Here is a 25,750-nt window from a genome sequence, read left to right on the forward strand (position 1 = left end):
AATTTAACATAGACATTTTTCACAAATTACAACAGTCACACCATTTTGATTTAAATTTAAATTTTATGACTAAATTAACATGAATTTTTCACTAATTATAACGGCCCTCCATGAAATTTTTTAGTATTCATTAATTTTAATTTTAATCTTAACACTAATAAAGTTCAATAAGAAGTTAGTGTACTATCTATCTATCTATGCGTATATACATATATATATATATATATATATATATATATGGGAGAAAACCCTTAAAATGTCCATTTGTCATGCATGTATATCCACTGCTAGTAGACAAAGTAAATGAATATGAGAGAAAAGTGTGTTTTAAGGGAGTTTCAAATCTGAATGCCCAGAAGACCAAAAGTGCCTATAAGAGAGGCACATGTACTAATTTTTTTACCTCATTTGACTTCATCCCTCTCCTCCTTCCTTCTGTCTCCTCAGGATCTGAACGGTGATTGAGGAAGCGAGTGAAGACAGAGGAGGACAAAGAAGGAGACATGGCCGGCTCACAGGCAAGAGAGTGAACAGAGAACACAAGACAGAAAGGTAACACAGTTGACGTCTCCTCACAACCTTGAGGCAGACTGTGACTTATGTTTACACTTTTCAACCCTCTCCCTCGCCTTCTTTCTCTCTCTTTGTCCTGGTCTATCTCTAGATGAAGCTGTGGGGGCAGTCAGTGTGGCCGTTGCAGGTTGTACTCTTGGTCACCTTGGTAATGTGCTCGTGCCAGTTGGTTTCTGCGGGTACACGGAGTCTGCGGGGACACACAGGTATGTCAAAGCCCTGTTGGCTTAATTACAGGAGAGTAACACAAAGCAGATCATCTGGTTTACTCTCACACTGTCATTCATAAGTTCTTCTCCTGCCTCTTGTGTGTTTGTTAATTAAACAAATATTCCAGGTAGACGTTAAGCTCAACAAACAGCATTTGTGGCAAGATATTGATTACCACAAAAATTAATTTCCACCTCTCCCTTTTCTTTAAAAGAGCAAAAATCTGGGTTACACCGGGCACTTACAATGGAAGGGAATAGGGCCAGTCTTTAAAAATTAAAATAGTGTAGTCACACTTTAACATAATGTTATCTGTATAATGTTATGTGCAATTTTTCAACTTTGTAGCCATGATGAAATGCCACAAGGAGAGCAACAATGATAGCAAAGGATTCTTCACATTTTCTGTTTAATGAATTTGAAAAATTGCCTTCAGAAAGGCGTTATAGAGCAATGAAAAATATTTAGTCCCATTGTCGATCGGTTAATTGAATAATTGTTGACATTAAAGTTTTTTTCTCATTCTTTTTCTCTATTATGGATGTATTGTGTTTCTATGTGTTGTGAATAAACTGTATGCGTATGTTGTACCACCTGTGGGGGCTAAAGGAAGATTTCCATGATAATAGATAAAGTGTAATATAGCCATAAAAAACATCAGAACAAATTTACACCCCAAATAATACATACATTTTGACAAATGAATAATTCTAAGTACTTTTTATAACCTGAAATTATAACCTTCACATTTCTGCTTTTAATACTTTTTTTGTTTGTTAAAAAAAATTTTTTTTTGTAGTAATCATGCCACTAATCTTGGTGAATAAGCTTAACCTTTATTGAACCAGGAAGATTCAACCCTAATATTCAATGATGCTTTCAGCTACCAATAAGAGTACATTACTCTCATCTCTTTTTAACACATTTCACCATGTTTAAATCCAATTCTATGCAAAATTAGTGTAGAAAAAAAAAAAAAGTCCTCAGATTCTGTCCACCCAGTGAATGTAAACTACAGAGGATGTCGGTAAACCTTTCAACATTCAGTTTGTTTTTGCAGCCCATAAAGGACATTTAACATGGCTTGACCTCTAATATAAACACACAATTACCGTTATTGTCAGTGCTGTCCTGTTCAGGAGATTAAATGCAGGTCGTTTGCATCCGTATCATATTTATATGATAGTGCTCCTGCCCTGCAGTAATATTAAAATGGACAGCAGCAAAGTCACTCTTTTCATTAGACTTCATTCCTCCGCAGTAAGGAGTTTTAAGCAAAGCGACAATTCAGTAATGACTGTATTAATATGTATGATCTTAAATGGTCAGGTAATAAAATCGTCACACCTCTGCGTGCCACACACACACACACACACACACACAGATACAGACCTACCCGTCTTTGTGAAAAAAAGAGGGAGGGTAACTAAAATAATGTCCACTTCCCCACACTAATTGACACCCACGAGCTAACTAATTCTGATTTGCATAATTCATGAAAGCTCCCCTCATGGCGACGAAGTGACCAGCAGTACATAAATATTTTAGCATGCCAAAAGGTCAGACTCCGGCTCTTTCGCTGAATCATTCATATTATGCAAAGTCCTTCCCCAATGTCAGTGTTGCTCCAGCTAATTATCACACTTTCTTTAATTACGACTTCTCTTTGTTTAGTTGTTGCTAATGCAAGGTGACCTTTTTGCTGGCACAGAAATGCCACCAGCATCTCGAGTTGGTCTGACTGATGATGTTACTTTTCATTTTTGACGGGGAGAAGAGGTTACTTTTCTAACGGAGGTGTTTTTAATCAGCTCGCTGCTAATTAAAGCAGCAATGTGTTGTGAAGGTCACTAAAGTTTTCACATTTCATATCCTATCACCAAAGTGGATGTCAGTTTCAGCCTTATCCTTATAATTTCAAGGGAAATTCTTGCTAATTGGGTAAAAACTTGTTGTTTGTTGTGAAATTGCAAATTTTCAGGAGAACAAAACAAAAGGGTGAACTTTTGGCAAAAACAGAAAATTGCATTGCCAACACTTTTCATTGATTCGCTGCTCTGTTATTTGCCATGCAGTGTCTATGTTGGGGAAAGTTTCAGAGTGACTTTTTACATCGACTGGCTGCACGAAGCGGCTATTTGTACCCCAATAGTTTGGAACCCGACCTGACTACCAAAAAACAAACAAAAATAATAATAATGACTGCGATTTAGATGTTGGAGAAGTGGACTGGAGAATAAAGCATGTTTTATTATGTTTGCACAGGTGACCACAGGCTTATGAAAATCTCTATTAATAAAAAATTAAAAAGGATGAAAACATTGAAAAAAAATTACTATATTATAGTAGTGATATGTTATATATTATTATATTCAATATAAGAATTCTCTATTCAAAGCGTAATTTCCCATATTTATATATTGCATAACATTATATGATATTTTAATATAAAATATACGTTTATATCATACACTACCATTCAAAAGTTTGGGGTTGAGGATTTTTAAAGAAATTCAAAAATACCCATAAAATGGTATCACTTTATTTTGCAGTCCATGTACATACTATTTGTTGTAGCAATAAGCTTCTATATTTTTTGCTGTTGCTTCTATATTTTTTGACGGTGTTGCTCCGTCTTTCTTTCTTTCTTTCTTAAAGGAAGCATCCTTCAATAAAAGCTGCTTAAAGGCAGTCCAATAATAAACAGAGCAAACCATTACAGAATAAACATGCAGTATAAAAAAATTATATGCTAAATTTTAAGCAGTTTTCAACTATGATGATAATAATAAGAAATGTTTCTTGAGCACCAAATCATCATGTGACACTGAAGACAGGAGTAATAATAGCTGAAAAGATTTGAAGATTTGAAATGATATTATACATAAAATGATAAAAATGATATTATATCTAAAATATTTAGGTGTGTGTCTTAATGTTGTAATTATACTATCTTATTATATTACTACACAAAATATCAGCAGCGCAATTAGTACCGTATGTTAATGATAACATTTTCCAATTTATAAACAGGTTTTGTCACATCTTACCTGTACCTTGAGAAAAGCCAGTTCTTCATTGCAGTGTCACTTGTGGCCACATGGTGGCTCTGAAGCTCTATAAATGCCTGTACAGGAATAAGCCCTCATGTGTCTGAATGAGAAGCAGTAATGGGTCATTTGTAAAGTTCTCCTGTGGAAACATGGACACTAATGGGAATGGATGGTCTGAATCTCACCCAAACGAGGCAAGGGCCATTGACTGATGGTTGACACTGAAACCAGACACTATAACTAACAACCACTTTTTCTTGTCTTGCGTGTCTTGCCGTGCTTGTCCATGCTTGCAGGTAAATAGAGACAATAGCGTGTGAGCGGCTGCCTTTGTTCCTGTCTGCTGTAATAGGCCCTTATATAGCCAACACCGAAGGCCAACAAAGTCCCAATGTGCATTGCATTTAATGAGTATACACACATTCTCCATGCCTACACGAACCATTCGTGGCCATTTTCGACACATCGCTTCAGCCTCCATATAGTACAGTGTGTCAAAGTGAGTCACCTGCAGCCAAAGGCCACCCACTCTGAGACCTCATTTGTGTTATGTGAGCTGTGCTTTGGTCTGTGTCAGTTTTGTCCGTTCTTACACTCATGACATAAAGATTAAACACACAAGTTCAAATGTCCGTGCAACATTGTTCAAGCCTGTGATGACATTTGACACATCCAATTAAAAACAACAGCTAACCTAGAGCTATTACCTGGTCTGAGTAATGGAGGTGTGTGTCAGCCGGGTTCGGGCAGTATGTTACGGGTGTTCTTGTTTGAAAGCTTGTTAGTTTCATTTTATGTCACCTTGCACATTTAATTCTGTCATGGACGTAGACGTTCATCTGTAATTGCACGGTTCTTTCTTGAACACTGAACCAGTCATCACATGTGGTGTTATTTTATGAAATTCACATCCTGAATGCCTCATTTTAAATTAGTAAAAAAAAAAGTATGGATGGACAGATGGAAAACAGTGCAATAAAGAGACTAGAAAGAAAACATTTCTGCAGGTGCTATAGCAATTTTTAAAAACTTTTTATTCATCAAAGAATCCTGGAGAATTTTTTTTTATAAGTTTTATACAAAAATAGTAAGCAGTACAACTATTTTCAACATATGTGTATTAATGTAAGCAGCAAATCAACATATTAGAATGGTTTCTGAAGAAATCTTTCTTTAAAATATTTTAAAATAAAAAACAGTTTTTTAAAATTGTAATAATATTTCACAATATTACTGTTTTTGATCAAATAAATGCAGCCTTTGTGAGCATAAGAGACTTTCAAAAACAAAAAAATTACCTCAAACTCACATTGATCATTTGGGATTCAAACATCTGGAAATAAACTGAATGTTTAAGAACATAAAAAATGTTTAAAATGTTAAATTAAAGAAGCATAAGGAAAAAATCAATAGTTTTGGTCACATTACTGTGCAAATAAGATACTTTGAACTTTAACTGATAACATAATTTGTTAATCAAATACATAAAGAAGGAAAATAAAAGTTTTTTTATTTAAGACTTTTAGATGGCTGTATCTCATATGTTAGCAGGTGCTTGAGACATTAGCGGCTCTGCTATTGTCATTATCTTGTCCAGCAAATGCTGTCATGATTTTGGAATTATACACAATTGTAATTTTACAAGCGAAACTGTCGCACAGAGACAGACTTTGTAAATGCATTCTTCTCAGCTTTTTTCCATCTTAGTCACTATCTGACAAGAAGTCATGCAGAGTAAGTTTTATTAGACATAGACCCATGTGTAAATGAGGGACCTGTTATTTGTCACAGTTACACTGTTCCAGTCTTAATGTCAGTTAATTAAGGATGTCAATCGATTAAAATGTTTGATTAAATTAATTAGAGGTAATTAATTATAATTAAATGCATATCAAAATTTGCTAGAAAAAAACAGTCAAATGCATGAATAAACATTAATGTGGTTTCAATAAAAGTTGTAAAAACCCCTGTAAAAGACTTTACGTATGAGTCAGAGAGGGCAGGATTATTATGTTATTTCTAGCAACATTTTTTATATAATTAATCTCACTTATTATTACATTACATTGACAGTCCTAGTCTTAGTGCATAATTTTTGTCGTCGCAATTAACCAAGTTCCCTCAAATCGAGTCACAAAATGCCTGCCCATTTGATGCTGTCACGCTAGTCAGCTATTGACAGCAGAAAGACATGCTTCTTGATAAATCGCACAAAGGCTCACCCGCCTCGCACTGTCAGAATATATCAATCGCCTGGCTGCCCCATCAGCTCAAGGTAATGGCGTTTACCTCGACACCCAGATGCGTCCGCCACAGGGATAGAGACAGTTAGCCATGCTTGAAATCTTATTTGATTTCAGGCTGATCTGAGATTTATTACTCTGAGACCATCATAACAGCGCTTTAAAATCCAGAACAAGATGCTATGGTGGAACGCCGAGCGGTTAATTCCAGCGGTGCGGTCCTGGAGGAGAAGCCGCGCAAAAAATGCACGATTATCCCCGGAGTCTGCTCACTGTGCTTAATGGCGCGGCGGAGAATTTTACAAATGACTTCTGCTGCCAAGTGTGTAAGAAGAGGCAGATACAGAGAAAAGCTTATTCAGATGCATTTATGCTGTTCATACACCACAAATTTTCCATGCCTGTTCAGTCATTATTAGCTTATAATGCCACGTTTACAAGCAATCGAAACCTTGCAGAACTCATTTTTGTGGTTTGTCGGTTTCTGTGTAGTCCTCAGGGCCAGAGATGTGTCAGATGAGTGTCCAAGATGTGATGCCTGCCTGTGTGTGAGGAAGGTGTAAGACATGAGTGATAGTGCGAAGTGTGAGACCTTCTTCCTGTGATGTCTCTGCACAGTATGTTGTTAAATCCAGGGAATTGCTCATCAGTTTAACTGTAAATGACTGTTAGTATATAAAGGATGTGTGTAAGTGTGTCGTTGGAAGCAAGCAAACTACTTAGGAAGGATGTGGGCTGTGAAGGCTTGGTGCTTAGGTTTTTCCCGTGACCCCATTATGCCGGTAGAAGGCAGTATGGCCTTTGTTCTTGGGGTTTGGTGGTGATGGGGTGTCTTCCCCTGAGCGCTGAGCCTCCAACCTCTTGCTTCTCTGCACACTAACAAGGCGCACAGAACCCACACACACACATGCACATGTGCAAATTGGAACATATGCTGCACTTCCAGGAAAGCTACATTCTTAAAATAATTTCCAGTTAGAATCCAAAAAGTTTTAGTGGTTTTATATGCAGCTGCTTTAAAGCAGTAGATCCAGTGGAAATGCTTGCGAAAAACTGGATAGCATAATCTATTTATATGTACACTACCATTCAACAGTTTGGGGTTGAAACATCTGTTATGCTCATCAAGGCTGCATTTATTTGATTTAAATTACAGTAAAAACAGCAATATTGTGTAATATTATAAAAATTTGCAATAACTTTTGTGCATTTTAAAACATTTTAAAATGTCATTTATTCCTGTGATGGCAAAGCTGTATTGTCAGCAGCCATTACTCCAGTATTTAGTGTCACATGATCCGTCAGAAATCATTTTAATATGCTGATTTGCTGCTCAAGAAACATTTCTTATTATCAGTGCTGAAAACAGTTGTGCTGCTTAATATTTTTGTGGAAACTATGATACTTTGTGAACTATATACTTTTTTTACTATGTAAAAAACAAAAAAACTAAAACAACAACAACAAAACAGCATTTATATTTTCTTTTGCAACATTATACATGTCTTTACTGTCACTTTTAGTTGGTTTAATGCATCCTTGCTAAATAAAAGTATTTCTTTAAAACAAAAATTTAACTTTTAGACGAAAGTTTATGTTTTGCAGACACTTTTATTCAAAGCACCTTGCATTTCATTCAAAGCATAAAGCATATATACATTTTATCAGTTGATGTAGTCCCAGGGAGTTGAACCCATGACTTTGGCTTCATTGCATATGCTACTGTTTGTGATACAAGAACACTGTTAAAGTGATAAACTTCACATCTTTTGCCATCAGATGTTGTATCCTGTCAAACTCTGGTGCAAATTAATTTAATGGAAGTGGACATGCCCTCATGCTTGAAAACCAAGAACAAAGTTGCGCAAAGTAAAAGCAAGTATGAGCCAGACTATAGATGATGTTCACATTGGTCAAAGAGCATTTTGTGTGGGTCACCATTCAATGTCCAATGTAAAATCTGGGTCCTCAACTCTTTAGCTTTAAGTAACCTTTAAAGAAACCTCTGATCTGAATGACAGTCAAACATCCCTACAGTGAAAAAATGCTGCAAAGAACCACTGAAGAACCTTAATTTTTAAGAATTTAACAAAATAAAGAATAATTTCTGCAGTATTTTTCAGTGTTATTTTAGTATTATTTATATACGATTATAGCTTTTATTAATATTTTGAATTTATAGTTTTTGTTTTTATATTTTTAGAAATTTCAAATTCAAATGTTCATTTTTGTTGTTTCAGCTAGTATTTATATTTAACTTTTTTCAATCATCAAAAATAGTTGTAGTTAAAAATAACAATACTGTAATGCTTCAGATACAAAATCAGACATCACAGACACTTTTTCAGCTCGTTCCAAAAAGATCCCCCATCCCCTCATCTCCGGAATACAGAAGCGCACCATCCATCATTCATTATCTCTGCGATATCCGTGCAGGATCCGACGCGAGGCCCCGTGGTGTCAGTCATAGTCACAGTTAGAGATCTGTCCTTACCTGTTGTTTATCCGGTGATGTCGGGCTGACAGAGACGGAGCGCATCGAGCTCTTGAGCGGCACGCACATGGCCATCCAGCCTGTAAGGCCCCTGGACTCCACACGCTTTCTCTAATTAAAGCCCAGTCGGCGGGGTCCATGTTGGGCAGAGAGGACAGGGTGATGGGGTAATGTGGCTACACGTGGAGCCTCAGGGGAAGAAGGTAGAGGGGTGAGTACAGAAGGAAATGAAAAGAGAAGGAAGAGTAGAAAGAATGAGACCTCTCTAAGCTGAGGAGCATCACCTTTCCCAGGAGGAAGCTGTCAAACAAACTCTACATCATAGCGGGAGAGCGAGTTCACGGCCTGATGAAATGGAAACCATCATGTTGCTCTGTGTGTGTGTTTGTGTGCAGACCCACCATGTCCAGCTTATGTTCAGAACAAAAAATAAAAGTGTAGGCTACATTTAAAAGAATACGAATTTTTTTTTATCAGTCAAGATTGAACTATTAACTTTAATGCAAGAACTACAATGAAAAGTTATCATATTTACACATCAATTATAGAATCATGTCAGAATTGCTCAGCAATTGTTGCTGATCATAATAATTTGTTATTTGCATTCTGACTAAAATGTTTATGCATTTTATGATTTATGATAATCTGATTTAAAAAGTACAGAAATCAAATGCTGCATATAATACCCATTTAAGCCAATTTTTGGCTACTTCTCATAACTACACTTCCCATAATTCTCTGTTGCAACATGAGAATTACACAATACATTAAAAAATGGTCACATTCTTCATACTTCATTCAACTTAAACCATATTCCAGTAAGTTGCCAAGGCATCATCACTAGTTTTCTTTTTTGAAGTTTTTTTTACATTTTAAGTTTTTCATCTTTTTTTTTAGTTAACAATAGTCTCATTGTAATGCTTCATATACAAAATCACATACTGTATCACAGACACTTTTTCATATAAAATTTATGTGGGTGTGTCTCTGTTAAAAAATCCTCACATACTTTATTTTGCATTAGCACTAAAAAGCTTTGTCAGTAAAGGCAGCCTAAAACACTTCCAGCAGTGTTTCAGCAGTGTTTCAGCAGTGTTCCAGCATATCACATCTCATAAAGCACTTCTGAACTTGTAAGTGGGAACTTGTAGTAGGCAATATATAGTATGACCTTTTGCATTTCTTACAGTTGTGTATTAAAGATATGGTATGTGTCACTGGAATATGTGTTTAATGTATTTTTAGACATTGCTGGTCATTCCATTCCTTTTCTTAAATATCAGACACATTTCAGACTGACCTTAGGGGTTGTTTGTGTTCCACTGTGCTGTTTTTCCTTTGTTTTTCTATGTAAATATGTGTTAGTCTAGCTTTATAAAAACTCAAGTTACAATAAAGTCCAACTTAAAAAAATATTCTAGACCTGTGTCTCATGTTTTCAAACACAAAAATGCTTTCTGTGTGAATGGCCCCAAATTCCGTCTTGTAATGAAAGTTGGCTAGTAATGTCCCAAGAGAAGAAAGCTAAATGTTCACCTCAAATCCATGTCACCTGCTTGTTCTCTCTCATGACAGCAGGACAGATGGTTATGCCACCTATAAATTTATCAGTAAAAACAGACTGACTAGTTACTTTTGCATTTAAGGAATGCTAATGGTATTTGATAACTTCATCCACATTGTGATTTAAATCATTTGGATATGTTATTTTCCTCAGCCACCTGTTATAACAGCTCTAATATGTCATAATATTACCACATTGCATCTACATTGAGGCATTAGCCGATACTCACACACCTCACTGTATAGAGGAGCCTGAGTTTCTTGGAGACAAATCTTGGTTGTAATTGAGCACTCATGTTAGACTGGCTGAAAACAAACAAAAAAAATTCAATGCTCAAGCGATTTATTTACACTCTGAACAGAAAAACAGAGCTCTGTGTTCATTATGTATGTCCTGCTATGGGAAGTGGGAAAGAAAAAGAGTGAAGACTTGGACCTGGCAGCCCTTAAGCTGCTTGTTAGATTCTGCTACTCTCATTAAATATAGATGTTATTTCTTATATTGGGTGGGTTATTATTATTAAATGTTAGGGTTAAATCCATGAGCAAACCTTTACATAACTTTATTTATTTACATCTATACACAAATAAAGTTGACATTTCCTCGCTTGATCTCTTGCTGTCTTGCTCTGCTAACTGAAAGAACAGACTTTGCATAATGTTGCAATTTCTCTAGCTGGGGAAGAGAAGAGCTGCATGTGTTGATATTTGTCTGAGCAAAACATTAGCTTTTTTTTGTGCATATTTTTATGACCTGCTTCATAGGGAAATGAAGTAGGCCTATCTCTATTTTTTTTTTTATATTTCCGCAGCTTCGTACCAGGTGAAGCAGGGAACCTGTGAGGTGGTGGCCATCCACCGGTGCTGCAATAAGAACAAGATAGAGGAACGTTCACAAACCGTCAAGTGCTCCTGCTTCCCTGGTCAGGTGGCCGGTACGACACGTACACAGCCTTCTTGTGTGGAGGGTAAGTGCTTTTCATGTGTTGCTAATTCCCCTTTATTGGCAAAAACATAGCTATATGCATACATTTCAGTGCATTTTCTAGGTGAAATGAACAGTAAAACCAAATTATGACTACAGGGGCAGATTATCAATGAATAAAGGCAAATGTTAAAGCAATTCCTTTAAAAAATACTATGTTACAACCTCAAAACATGTTTACTATAATACACGATTTGTTAACTAATAAATTTTAATGTCTGAATCACATAATCCATTCCATATGTATGGATTTTCTAACATAGTAAGCTTGCTCAGTAGCTCACCTGGTACAGCACTGTGATGTGAAGCGCTCGGGTACGAGTCCCATGAAACATGAGCGGTTCTTGCAGAAAATGTAGGCAGAGTCATATATTTCGAATGAGCCTGGGTTAAAAATATTATGAGGATGTACAAAATAAAAAGCGCATCGACAGTAGTGTAGTATAGTATGAGGACATTAAAATGGCCCAATTTACCCTGGTATTATCCACCTGGTATTATCAGCCCACCCAGGGACAGAGGGAGCTTTAAGGGCAGTCGTGGCCTAATGGATAGAGAGTTGGACTTGTAAACCGAAGGTCGTGGGTTCGAGTCTCAGGTCTGGCAGGAATTGTAGGTGGGGGGAGTAAATAACCAGTGCTCTCTCCACCTTCAATACCACGACTGAGGTGAGACCCTTGAGCAAGGCACCGAACCCCAAACTGTTCCCCGGGCTGCCCACTGCTCCGGGTGTGTGTTCTCGGTGTGTGTGTGTTCACTGCTGTGTGTGTTCTTGGTTGGGTTAAATTCCGAGTATGGGACACCATACTTGGCCACACGTCACTTCACTGTTCATCTTGTGTGATCCATTCATGTATGATCAGCACAGACACGTTACCGTTTATACCTGATGTTAACCTGTCTCTTGTGGCAAATTGTGAATGGGTTTCATTGGGAAAAGTCTCTGATTTAGCTAAATATTAGGTGTGTTTTGATATCAAAGCCATTATCCCTTTGATAAATGTGACTACACTGTCTATATTGTCCTCCGCTTCATCTCTTCTGTATTACCTAAAGGTTTAGGACAAGAGAGTGTCGTTTGGGTGATGAAGGAGGTTTAAATGTGTCCCTTCGGTCATACTGTACGCACTTTAGTTATGAAGGCAAGAGGGGGAATGCTGGCAGCCATTTTTCTTCTTTGTCTTCTTTGACACCCGAGACAAAATACCCCAATAGAAAGTAGGGAGGGCTGCACCAGGGGAGGTATTCCATGTTAAGACTTTCATGGCTCTCTTTGACTATAGTTCATGTAATGACAAAAATGGGTCCTATGCACATTTTGTATTTTCCACAGATGTGAGGCTGCAGGACTGTATTATGGAGACACAAGGAATCTGATGTAACCGAGAGAAAGACAACCAAAAACTACGAAAAGGATAAAATACACAAGCATAGGGATAAATTCATCTGATATTTGTATATACTGTACCTAATACTTTAATTATTTGCCTAAATAACAAGACAAGTAAAATATTAATAAAATTATGTATTATATATAATTGATATATTACATGTTTCTATTTTAATATATTTAAAAAATGTAATGATTCCTATTATGGAAAAGCTGCATTTTTAGCTTTTCCATTACTCCTGTCTTCAGTGTCACATCATCCTTCAGAGATAATTTTAATATGCTGATTTGCTGCTCAAGAAATATTTATCATTATTATTAAGGTTGAAAACAGTTGTGCTGCTTAATATTTTTGTGAAAACTGTGATGCTGTTTTTTTTCCAGGGTTTTTGGTTAATTGAAAGTCCAAAAGAATAGCATTTATTTGAAGTAGAAATGTTTTGTAACAATGTAAAAGTTTTTACTGAAAGTCTTTGCTGTCACTTTTGATCAGTTTTTAGAATATTTATTATCACTTTTTAGAATATTGCATATTTTATGCATTTATGTGCATGGGTGCAGTATTATGCAGTTTCTTTTTCTTTTTCTTTTAAAACTATTGGTATACACAGAAGGGCAGAAAGAGAGTTGGAGAGGCCGTGTGTGAACTCACATCAGAGGCCATGTTAGCTTTGTGTTGATGTAAGACAGAGTCAGTATGATTGACCTGTGTTTTTGTGCAGTGAAGGAGAGAGTGGTGAGGGTCATTTCCTCTATCAACATCGCTGGATCTCTAGATCCCACAGGCCATCAGTCTCACTTTCTCCCTCAGGACCACACAGCCCTCTGGAGAGAGGTCACATAGGAACATATTCTCCACTTCTGATTCCTGAAGCTTCATAAATATCTAATACTCAGCGCAGAGTTGGAGAGTAGCTAACTAGAAGTAGTGACATGACTAACTACATTTTTCAGTAGCTTAGAAACTGTGTTGCTTTTTCTAGAAAGAAGCTATTTTTTCCAAAAAATAGTGGTGTAGCATGAGAAAATACTTTACGTCACAATTATATGGCATCAGTTCTGTACTAAAGGTTCCATGTATTTAAAGCAAAAATTAATAAATGTATTAAGGTTTTGACAAAAATATCATGCAGCACAACTGTTTCAACATTGCTAAAAATGATGAATGTTTCTTGAGAAGCAAATCAGCATAATAGAATGATTTCTGAAGGATCATGTAAACATGCAAACATAAAAATCTCAAACGTCACTTTGTACTCCATGTAGTTCACCTTTTAGCAGCAGATACTGAGAAATGCATTTAATCTTATTTTTTAAATAGTGTTTAGAAACAAAAGTGTGATGGGAGTAATTGTGATTTTCCTGTGGTATATTACTGCTGTGGTAACTTAAAGATTTGATTGCTTATTATATTAATGGTAACACTAGTATAGGGACCAATTCTCACTATTCATGCCTATTATTAACATATTGGCTTTTTATTAGTGCTTATAAAGCAAATATTCTGCATGAACATATTCTACATCCCTAATCCTACCCAATACCTAAACTTAACAACTAACTTAATATCTAGAATTGGACCTTAAAATAAAGTGTGACCATATTTATTTTTATATGATTGCTGTATTAGATATTTGTATTGTGTTGTTCCTCTGTATGGCCATTAGAGGGCACTTTACCCATTCATATATCATTAAAACATCAGTGAGAGCCACAGAGGAGCCTTAGAAAGAGCTGAAAGAAACTTCATTGAAACCTTCAGAGGATGAGAGTTGAGATATACCTTCTTATGGCAAATCAACTAGGATCAGAATTTAAACAATGATGCACTGAGAACTTGGACTTTAAATCTCATTCAATGAGAATGTAATACATAAGGGATTAAATATCTCTGCTGTCTGATGTAGAGGTCCTTTGTTACTCTGTTGTGGCTGGGACTGTATCTCTAGTCACTCCTCTGTGAGCTCTTGAGTCTCTGAAGGCCTCTACCGACCTGCCCATTAAAATCTCATTAGAAGAAGCGAAGGGAAGGTGGAGAGAGATTCCCTTTGGCGCTCTGTGGGGAGATCTGCTTCACTCTGCATGAGGGCCTCTCTTTCTGCCCGGTGTGCCCAGGATTTCTGCTCTGCTTTGGGGCTTGAGGCAAGCCCCCTCTGAGCCTCTGCCATCTGTGATTTGGGTATCAGCGCTCAGCCACACATACAGGAACTTCAAGGCCCTGTCTAATAAATCCAGCATCTAGTTAATCTAGACATTTGTCCACAGGAAGAGCCATGATTAAGCCTGGGTTTATTTTGCAGTCACGCCAGACTAGCTGTACATTATTCTACTTATTTTACAGAAAAAAAAGACATATTCCTTTTTAAAATAATAGAGTGATATGAACGACATGAGATTAGCACAGCTATAAAAATTGATTGCCAGGGATGGTCATATAGGGTCTGTTTAAATTAACTTACTTTGAAAATGTATTAAAAGAATGAATAAATGAATAAAAAAATATATTTGATTGCAGGTTCTAGAAGATGTTTTTAATTCAGATTACAGTTAGATTTTTTAAAATTATTATTATTTTCCAGTTTTACACTTGTTAGAATTTTTCAAACACACAGTCCAAATGATTATATTTCCAGTATATATATAGATTGCAGGGATTTGGATCAATTTGCATCCAGATTGCCGTTAGAAATCATCTTATTTCTCAATGTTACATTTGTTGAAGTCTATCAATCAGCTTATAGTCTTAATGTTTATAATAAACAGTCATTTTTTATGCATTTGGTTTCAGGCAAGCAAATGACCAATTCCTAGATCACCTGTAAAATGTGACAAACAAGCTTAGTGCACTGATTATTCAACCAGTTTGGTCAGCAAATGTAATTTGAGTTAGTAGCTTTTTATGAATTCAGGCAATAAAATCTGCTCTAACATAATTACTTTCAGTTTTTTGGTACTTTGGCTTAATTTTCTGCATTGATTCCATCTGTTGTTGCTGAGTCCTTGTATAAACACTTGTTTAAACAGAGATTATAGTCTCACCAGTGTTGAATTAGATTAGAAACATGCAACCGAGAATAACATACTGTATTTTATGCCATTTACAACCAGCCTGTACCTTATTCTATCTTATGCCAACGTAAGGCTGAGGTTACATTTATGCAGTGGCAGATGTGGAGAAAACCCACTGTGATTTCTTAACGCACAGCGAGTGATGTGTCGGATTCGTGAGCTGGAATGCCTGCTGTTTAATAAATAGGTCGGTGGGGTCAGGTGTGTTTCCTGCGCTGCTCTTCGGGCATATCCTTAAGGAGACAAATGTGCTGTTAGCCTGCGGAGAGTGATACTGAATTAATACACTGCATTAATGTGTGTCAAAGGCAGAATCTGTAGCTAAGATGATAGTGTTGTAAATTAGGTCATTTCAAGCTTTGTGCTGCTGAGACGGAGTGCTGGGTAATCTAATAGACGGGTATAAATGGATTTGGATTGATACTAGGGGGTTTTGAGTCTCTGGCGCATAAACAACAATGTGAGGTGTGTTAGCTGGGATGCACACCCATATGCATATACATGTACAGATATACATTATTGTTTACCACCCCCATTAATCTGAGGTATGGCAAAATACACATGTTTGTGTTGTGCAAGTATTTGTGAACTTTTTTGTGTACTCCCATCCTGTGTAGGAATTTGTTATAACTTTCTAAGCTTGATTCAATCATCAAAATGTGCTGAATTCTGATTACCTAAAAACATAATTTTGTATTGTGTAATTTCTGTGCTGCGAGTGTCAACAAGTGGAATTGCAACAGTGCTGCAGGGATGATGTGTTTTTGTTAGCATTTTTAGCATGAGTTAGCATTTTAGCACTTCTGGTTCCATTTGTCCAATCTAGGTAAACTCATGTACTCACTAGTCCACTTTTTCAACCTTGTGTTATATCACACTCTTGCAAACTATTCATACTCAAACTTTATGAGGAAATGTTTTTAAAGACTGAAAGAGCTGTTGGAAGCTTACTGATGGTGATGCTGAAGAAATGTTGCTGCGGTGTAGTTTGTTTATAGCCTATATTTAGCTTCTGACGACTGTATTTAGGCTTCAAATTTTCTAAAAGTTGTTTTGTTCATATAGGAGATTATCAATGTAAGCTAAATAATTAACTGTTTGTCACAGAGCTTTATTTTTTGCTATAATCTAAAAGCCATTGGAAAAATCCTACTGGGGATTTTGTCTAGGGGAACCAAGGTGATGTGAAATTTTGCATTAGCTTACAAAAAATATGCTCTTTGATGATGGTTTTCGAACAGGTTTCTCAAACACTCTCCCCTCTGCCATTGGTCGGACAAACAGATTGTCCCGTCCCAAATGCACAGCGTTGGTTGAGTCAGTGTTGCTGTGTTGGGATGTTGAAATAAACAGATGAATGTTTGATGTTCAAATCAGTTTACAAATGGCTTATATGTGACTAATGTAAACATATGAAACTTCTTAAATATGCAAATCTTAAGTTTTCAAGCACACAAGTTGAAATGCTGATTGTTTTTCCTGTTACCTCACATTATGACATAGGCGTCATATTGACAATAGTGGCAATGTTTGTGTGTTTGAGAGAGAAAGTCTGCATGATTTAGAATACTTATGATTACCACATGCTGGGTTTCCCCACCAGGCCCACAACATGCCACGAACCCCAGTGCCAACAACTGCAAACGCAAACAAGAAGAGACAGACAGTGAGACACTTTCTCAAGATGTCTGACATGCTGTTCCCATCCCATCTTGCTTTTTGCTTTTCCCTCTCACCAGTTTTTTCCAATCTGTCCTCCCCTCTCTCTCTTTCCATGCAACGTTACTCGCCGGCGTCTTTTCCTGCAGTTTCCTCAGCCACCACATGATGTCAGACACATTTCAAACACAGCCTGTTCACACCTCTGAAATGGGGGTAGCAAAAATATTTCTGTATCCTGGATAGTCTGTCACATCTGTAGCAATGACACTGTCTAAATCCAACAAGGCGCCATACAGGAAATCAAAGCTTAAATTAGTGCCTTCATATCCTCAGATAGGGCTTTTCATGACTAAAAATAGAAAGACCACCAGTGTCTCGCAGTTGTCCCTGCCACTTCAGCACTAAAAGCGATAAAAAACCTTCCAAGTATGTGGGCTTTGGCCAAACTCTATCCAGTTAAATGCCTAAATAGTGGAGTGAGAGATTTGGTGTGGAAAAGCTGAAAAAAGGGTTCAGACAAAGTTGTCCACAACTGCAAACCTAAAGCCATTTAACTCCTGAAAAGCTTTAGTAGCTCAGCTGGCCTTTTTCTTTGGGGAAGTTTCAAACCCTCAGTCTAAAACACCTGCTCTGACATGTACTATAAAAAGATTATTTTCTTTTTTAACAATTGGTCAGTTTGAGGTTCTTAACCCTAATTGTAAAATGTAATTTATTCCTGTGATAGCGAAAGCTGAATTTTCAGCATCATGACATTACTCCAGTCTTCAGTGTCACATGATCCTTCAAAAATCATTTTAATTTGCTGATTTGCTGCGCGAGAAAATGTTCTTGTTATAATCAATGTTGGAAATAGCTGTGCTGCTGAATCTTTTTGTGGCAACCATGATGCTTTTTTATTCTGTGATGAATAGAAAGTTCAAAAGAACAGTGTTTATTTGAAATAGAAATCCTTTGTAACATTATAAATATTTTTCTGTCACCTTTGACCAATTTAAGGGTTACTTTTATTAATTTCCTTTAAAATCTGAACAGTGTATACTGTAGGACTTGGTATTTTGGGACTACATGTTGATTTATTGTTCTGCTAATATATATATATATATATATATACGTATATATATATATATATATATATCCATCCTGTGAATTAAAGAAAAATATTTCTTTTGATGATTTTGTCTAATAATAATGGGTGTTTAATGTGAATTTGAGTCATGACTGTGAGCTCTCCACTATAAGCGGACGCCCATGACCAATATTTATCTTTACAGCAGTTGTTATTGGATGCTAACTCAAAGAATACACTCATATTGTTGTGTATGTTTGTTTAGTTTCACGACACACTCACGTAGACAAATGATGGAGAGCTCTCGACAATAATGAAAACTTTGAGTGCCTAGAAAAGCGCTATATAAATGTAACAAATTTTTATTATTATTATAATTATACCTAATAATGCCCATATTAATGCTAATTATGCACCCACTGATTCTCTGAACCACTGCAATCAGACTGTGGGCTTCACACAGATGGAAAGGCACACACACAGCAGTTACTGTATGTCACTGCCTTTGCAACTGCTTATTTTGTTGATTTACGAGCATCCTCATTTGACTATAGCCGTCCTACTCTCCAAATCTACAAACACACATGCTGTATGAACCCCTGCTTTCATGTCCTTTAAGGCGTTCACTCACGATGCTTGAGAGGACTTGCGCGTGTTCCTTTGCATAATTCCATGTAAAGCTCATTTTCGCTGTGTATATCCTCTCTCCTTCTATTATTGAGGACAATGGGCTTGAGAGCGGCTCTCTTATGGACGCACTCATCTCAATGAGCCTCATTTGAACAGGCTATTGATCGGCTTCTCAGAACTGGATTTGGAGTGAACTAGGCTTTGGAAGTGACACGGGAGAGCTTGGACTACTCAGAGGACTTGAAAAGCAGAGTAGCGAGGGTGTTTTCAAATGTATTGTATTGGCAAAAACTTCTATTTGGGTTTGATAAAGATGTTAATGCTAAAGGTGATATGTAATTCCTTCACTGTTAAAATACAGCTATGTAAAAGGGGACGTTTTTTGTCATCTGAACAAAAGATTTGACCTAAAATATTTTGACCCCTTTGACCAAAAATATTTATGTTTATTTAATATTTATATGTATTTAAGTTCATATTTTAACAATTTAAAAAAACATGTGCATATTCACGATTCTCTGATGTTGGTTAATAGTCACAACATGCAGATAAACAAATATGATATTTACTTTGTGTTTTGTTTTTATTTTAGTTTTTTTTTTAAAAAGCTTTTCATCAGCTCTCATGAAGCCCATTTTGGGAAACCTGTGAACAATGTTAGTGTTGCTTTAAAAAACATTTCACGTGGTAACTTTGACTCAACCAATGGTGTGCGTTTAGAGCCGGACCACTTACTTAGTTTTTCAGCAGTTATACAACTCATATTTAACATTTAATAGCAGATGTGATTATATATTTGAGAAGACATCATGGGATTTTCATGCAGTTATGATGGAGAAGCTGTTTCCGATGTACCGCTATTCAGAGTGGATAATGGAGCATCACTTCCTGCGTTATGACAAATCAAAATGACTTTTTTTTCACACTATTATCTTCTTGTATGGTGTTAACAACTGTTTATTCAGCCTGTGCTTCAGCAGAAATTCTTGGAATCTTGATCTTTCATGTATTTTCCTCTATGTTTCCCAGTTGGGAAGTGATGTGATCTGTATTAGTCATCTTAGTTGTTTTGCTTGCCATTGCAGGGCAAACCTACACCTGCAATTTTTCATCATTACAGGCTTTAAAATGGTCACTTTTGATGAAAATTTGAGAAAAGTGATGTTCAATGAGATAATAATGTTGAGAGTAGTTTAATATTTCATTTTCTCCATCTCTTTTTCAGCTTCCATCGTGCTGCAGAAGTGGTGGTGCCAAATGCACCCATGTTTGGATGGCGAGGAGTGTAAAGTTCTTCCAGACCTGACTGGTTGGTCCTGCAGCACTGGTAACAAAGTCAAAACCACCAAGGTGAGTGGGCCAAGTAAAAGCGAGTTGCATTTTGCTGACCTGGTTTATTTGCTTCTTAAGGAAATAAGGACCACGCTGATTAACGCCTGGTTGCAATCTGACACATGCTATATTTAAGTCCAAGAGAGCCAGGTTGGCACAGAAACAGGCTTCTGCCCATTGAAAGAGAACCTTTTTGTTGCCATAAAAGTACATTTTAAACAGACTTTTCTAAGAGCTACTATATATGCCATCAAAACACTCCCCAGGAGTATTCTCAAAGTGCGTTTCTTTGAGGACCCCTTCTCCCAATGCCTTTTTCTCAGGCAAACCATTCTTCAAAGCAACGTTTTGTTGAGGCCTTACTTTTATAAGATGGTTCTCTGAAGCTCCTGAGAGTACAAGAAGGGCTATGTTATGAGATAAAATTGTCATATATATAGGGTTTTGTAAAACAATTAAACACACCTCTTCAAATGTTAACTTGTTTTATGGGCACATTACTGCAGGGACACAGTTCTTTTTTTAAATTTTTTTATTGGTGCTACAGTACATCCCTACAGTATGTTATAGGCAGACGCATCACTCAAACTTTCTAAAAGAGACTTATTAAAGAATGAGTAAAGCTTGAAGATATATAACATTTCAGAGTAACTCCACAGATTTTGTGGCTCAGCGAATAAATCCCCAAGGACTTCAGTCGTACAGAGAAAAGTTTCAAAGTCCGAAGGAGAATTTTCAAAAGCCGAGCCTAGACATACATGCAAAGACAACATTGTTGGTCCATACTAGCTTTGACTTGAAAAAGGCATAAAAGCGAACAGGAAAATTGACTCATTTTCAATTAAAGATGTACGTTTTGTGCATCAGCTCATCTGAACCTATGGTTTAATGCCTCAAAATGTCAGTATTCAAGCTAAAAACAGATAAGATTGCTGAGATTAGGTTTTTAAAACTTTCTTTCTGTATGGAAAGAAAGTTAAATGAGGTAATGCTTACCTCATAAATCAAAATAAAGATAAGAAATGAGACTTTGAGACATGAGATGTGCTTCTTTTTGTTCGGTGAACTGCTGTTTCATGCAGTTGTGACATACAGGTGAAGTATTAAAGAAATAACGGTGTGTGAGAACACAACTGCTATAAGAATAATTGCTCAGAGTTATAAAGTAACAGCAGAACATCTGTTGTGTTCATTAAAATACATTATGGCTATGAGCTCCGCTGAGGCTTTCAAATTAAGAGTCCTAATTAAATTGGTAAGAGGGAGAGACGAGAAATGAATGACGGCTCTGGGTTTACATTCAGGATTAATGACTCTGTTTATTGAGTCCATTATTGGTTGAGTTGACTGTCAGTGGGCTAAGCCCCGCCTTCTTCCACCACAGGAGCCAATGGGCTGCAGTGAGTCACAGATGGGAGGCGGAAGGGTGTGTCTTACTCCAGTGAGCATTAATTCTGTATTTAATAGCAGTGGAAATGGAACAGTAACCAGCAGGCTTCAGCGCACATGTCACAGGAGATTGTGGCGATGAGCCAGGATACATATTGTGTTCTCTCTCTGTCTCTTTCCATCTGCTTTTTTATATCTTTACATTCTCCTCCTGTACCATCCGCTTAATATCTGTCCTTTACGTTTTTATTATCCTTCTCCACTGTCTGCCTTTCTGCTGTACAGCTGACGTACAGCTTAATGTCTCTTTCCAACACTAAAGCATCTGAGTGCACACTTCAAATATGTAGAATTTATCTAAAATAGTAGGCTATACATAATTTTAAAAAATCATTTTAAAATAATAGAATTTGTTTAATAATGTTAATAATGTTTTGAAATGTGCTTAAATGTTTAAATAATTTAATAATTTTGTACATTTAACCAAGGAACAAAATTGTATATATTTTTTTCTTGCCCCATTGACAAGTATTTATGGTAGCACATTATTTTAGGGATAATTTCTCACTATTAACTAGTTACTTATGAGCCGTGCATAATACTAGTGTCACGGTCAAGGTGTGTGGAGGCAGGCAGGATGACGAGGACGACAAGGATTCAAATAAGGATGTTTAATGTAGAGACAACAAGGCAGATACGGGTAGATGAGACACACACTCAGGGTAACATTCACAATAACCGACCAACTAGACTACAGGAAGCAGGAACTAATATAGGGTGGATAACGAGGGGCAGACAGGTGAGCACAATCAAGGTAATTAACTAATAATGAGGACAGGAACAACCAAATAAGGACACAGGGGCGTTACATTTAGCATATTGGCTGTTTATTAGTACTTATAAAGCACATATTAATGCCTTATTCTGCATGACCATATTTTAGATCACTTAATCCTGCCCAATACTTAAACTTAACAACTACCTTACTATTAATAAGCAGCAAATTAGTTGTTTATTGAGGCAAAAGTTGTTGTTAATAATGAGAATTGGTCCCCAACTAAAGTGTGACCATGTTTATTAAGCATAAAATTATTTTAAGCATAAATGTAATATAAGGAGATTCATGTTTAAAACAAGAAAAACTAATCAACTTAAATCAAGATATATTCTCTTAAAACAAGTATGCACACTTCACACTTTTCTCTCTCTGAGATTTACATGCAACAAAAATATTTTTATATATAATTATATAAAATAATAATGTAATTATTTATATATAATACAACAATATAATATACTATATAATTTTCTTATATAGTAAATGTATTACCATAACATATAAGGACAATTATTAAAACATGACACATTCTCTGAAAAAAAATAATAAAATAAATAAATATATAATAAATATAAATATATATAAAAAATAAATATATATTAAGAAAGTTAAGGTATATTACCGCAAAAGACAAATATTGATTAAACATCTCGATGCACACTGCTTGCAATTCTAGTGATTTTTTCTAATATGTTAATCCTACCTCCCTTTTTATTCATAGGTCACTCGATAGCAAGAACATGGCTGCCGTACCAAGAGGCTCAAGACTCCTTACCAACCCCTAATGGAAAAGAAGACCCTCTTGTTTAAGACACTGACATTACAGAGGATTCCATACATGTGAAAGATGGACAAACTCACTGTAGACTATAGATGGCTACCTTGCTTCGACAGAAGATATGAGGATGGACAAGAATCTCTGTATAAATCCGAGGTTCGACTGAAGATGCTGGACACACAGGTGCTTCTGTGAGAGACTGCATTTGTCAGCTGAAAGTGACTTTTTGGATTTCCACCGGCTCTCTTGTGTGTATGTGTGTGCATGTGTGAGACAGATAGTAGGACGTGGGACTTGTAGGACAAACTGTGGACAGTTCAGGCCTGTCTTGGAGCTTGTGTGTCTGTGTGTAAGTGTGTGTTAGTCAGGTTGATGATGATGAGACAGTAGTTGAACACTGTTTATCCGCTTTCCAGCACATAGCAAACTTTATATTCATGTGTAGGGTGGGGATTGCTCTGAATGTGTGATTCACAAGTTATCAATTTGCTCTTTTGGGTCAAATGTTTCCTTTAAGTCATTTTGCACTTCTAATTAGGGTTGCTGAATAGGATCATAACGACAAATAAAAAATTCATGGGCGACTTTTTTGCACTAGATAAGATCATATGGAGATGTTTTCCGTTTTCTAGTCTTTTACTGTCCGTGTAAGATGGAATTCAAGAGAGAAACATTTATGAAGCTTCCTTCCACAAATGCGCAAAGTAGAAATGCAAGTGATGTAGTCATCAGTAAAACAATGGTAAACTGCAGTAAAATACAGCTCCTCCTTGCTGTAAAATGTTATGTAATGTGAGCTTTACAGATGCAATCCCTTTCAAAAAACGTTTAAAACTGACAGCTGGCTAAAAACATCTATGTTACTCTGTAAAAAGATCCACAAACCACTTAAAGGTGCACTAAGTACATTTTATACTAGATTTAAAACCTAAATAAATTAATAATATGGATAAATATGTTTAAAATGCTTAAAAATAAAAGCTGTTTTATTCTACAAATGGCACATCGGACCATGATGCTTTGATCACATGACTTGCCAAATACAACTCATTGGCAATCCCTATAACCAGACACTGTTGGTTTCAGAATAAATTAAGAAGAGGGTGCCAAATGCATCTGCATAAAAAAACTAAACAAAAAAACTTTTACAGTACATCCACACGACTAGGTGTCAGTATAAAATTCAAGTGATCTGTAAGTGAAACATAGCCAGAAAGTTACTTGGTGCACTTTTAAACAAGGAAATACAATATCTTGTTTTTAACATTCTGCTTTCTGGTTTAACTGTGAAGCTCTCAAAAGTACTCTGTGAAGTTCTGAAAACAGGTTAGCAATGTGCCGACTGAGATAATGAACGTGTTTAAAGATAAGCTCCAATGTGAAGAGGCATAACTCATGCCCAATACTGCAATGAAATAAAGTTTGAAATAGAATCAGCTCCACCATTCATCACCTGTTTTCTAATCTCAATGTGTTCCTCCACAGACTCTAACCTAACCTAAACTTGAATTCTGAACTCTAATCGGCCCTTTTGTTCGCTCTTGCTGAGCATTACTTTTTCTAGGGTTGGATCGAACTTGCAGAAAGACGCTGTCCATTGTGTCTTTATCTCTGTATGTCTTTCTCAGGGCTCTGGTGGCTTGTGAAGTGTCGAATGAGGTTTTCTCCCTACAAGACAGCCCTGTACTCTAGGCTCGCCCTGGGCCTGCCCAGACGTCTTCCAGGCTTCAAAGCCCCTTCAGACTCCAACCGTCTGCTTTGTGAGCTGTGATGAATGTATCAGAATCACTGTGATTCCAGTGTTGAGCCTTGGGAGATAGGGTCGAGTGCCATCTCGAATTCTCATTACTGAAGCCCAGGATACCGCAAGCCCTCTCCTGGGATGGTCCGGGTGTATTTTTAGGTCTGCTGCTATTGGGAAAAGCTCATCCTGTTCTCGTTTCAAGTGGTCAACTGGAAGTGCGCGAATGATGACTGAATATTTTCTCAGTTTTTTTTTTTCCTGCAAAGGTGTGTTTGTGTCTGCCTGCATATGTTTATCTACAGATCCATCTAAAAAGGCTTTGTTGTGTCGGGACGTTCTGCCGGGAAGCAGAAAGCCGCTAAATCCTGATGCGGACACGGAATGAAGCCTCTTCGCTTGTCGTCCCGAGAGGCTGCCGTGCTCTGAGGAGGAACCTGATACGTAGTCTGACCCAACATCACATTTGGTTCAAGAATCAATATTTGAAGACAATTTCTGCACCACTCCCTAGTGGCCATGGCCCGTTGTTGCAGATCCGGCCTGTCGCCGAGAGAAGAAAAATTAGATGAGAATCGCCAGTAGGTCAGTGATATTTCAAAGCACAGCTGCACCGCATTTGTAGATGTGTTCGAGTGGTATTGGCAGAACAAACGCACATGCGAGTCTATGATACTCAAATGATGTATATATACACCTACTGTTTTCTATACCTCTAAGCACTTTAAACA

At 36.7% G+C, this 25,750-nt stretch overlaps 1 protein-coding gene across 1 annotated transcript; it reads left to right on the forward strand.

The window, feature by feature from the left end:
• Nucleotides 1–463: 463 nt before the first annotated feature.
• Nucleotides 464–23,298, forward strand: LOC107753886 (protein FAM19A4-like). The gene is made up of 5 exons (XM_016570153.1): nucleotides 464–552; nucleotides 665–779; nucleotides 10,949–11,104; nucleotides 20,167–20,291; nucleotides 23,222–23,298. The coding sequence occupies exons 2-5, from the start codon at nucleotides 665–667 to the stop codon at nucleotides 23,231–23,233; spliced, it is 408 nt and encodes a 135-aa protein (XP_016425639.1). The 5' UTR covers nucleotides 464–552; the 3' UTR covers nucleotides 23,234–23,298.
• The last annotated feature ends 2,452 nt before the right edge of the window (nucleotides 23,299–25,750 follow it).

Source organism: Sinocyclocheilus rhinocerous, unplaced genomic scaffold (assembly GCF_001515625.1).
Source record: "Sinocyclocheilus rhinocerous isolate Xijiao unplaced genomic scaffold, SAMN03320098_v1.1 scaffold711, whole genome shotgun sequence".
Taxonomy (NCBI): Eukaryota; Metazoa; Chordata; class Actinopteri; order Cypriniformes; family Cyprinidae; genus Sinocyclocheilus; species Sinocyclocheilus rhinocerous.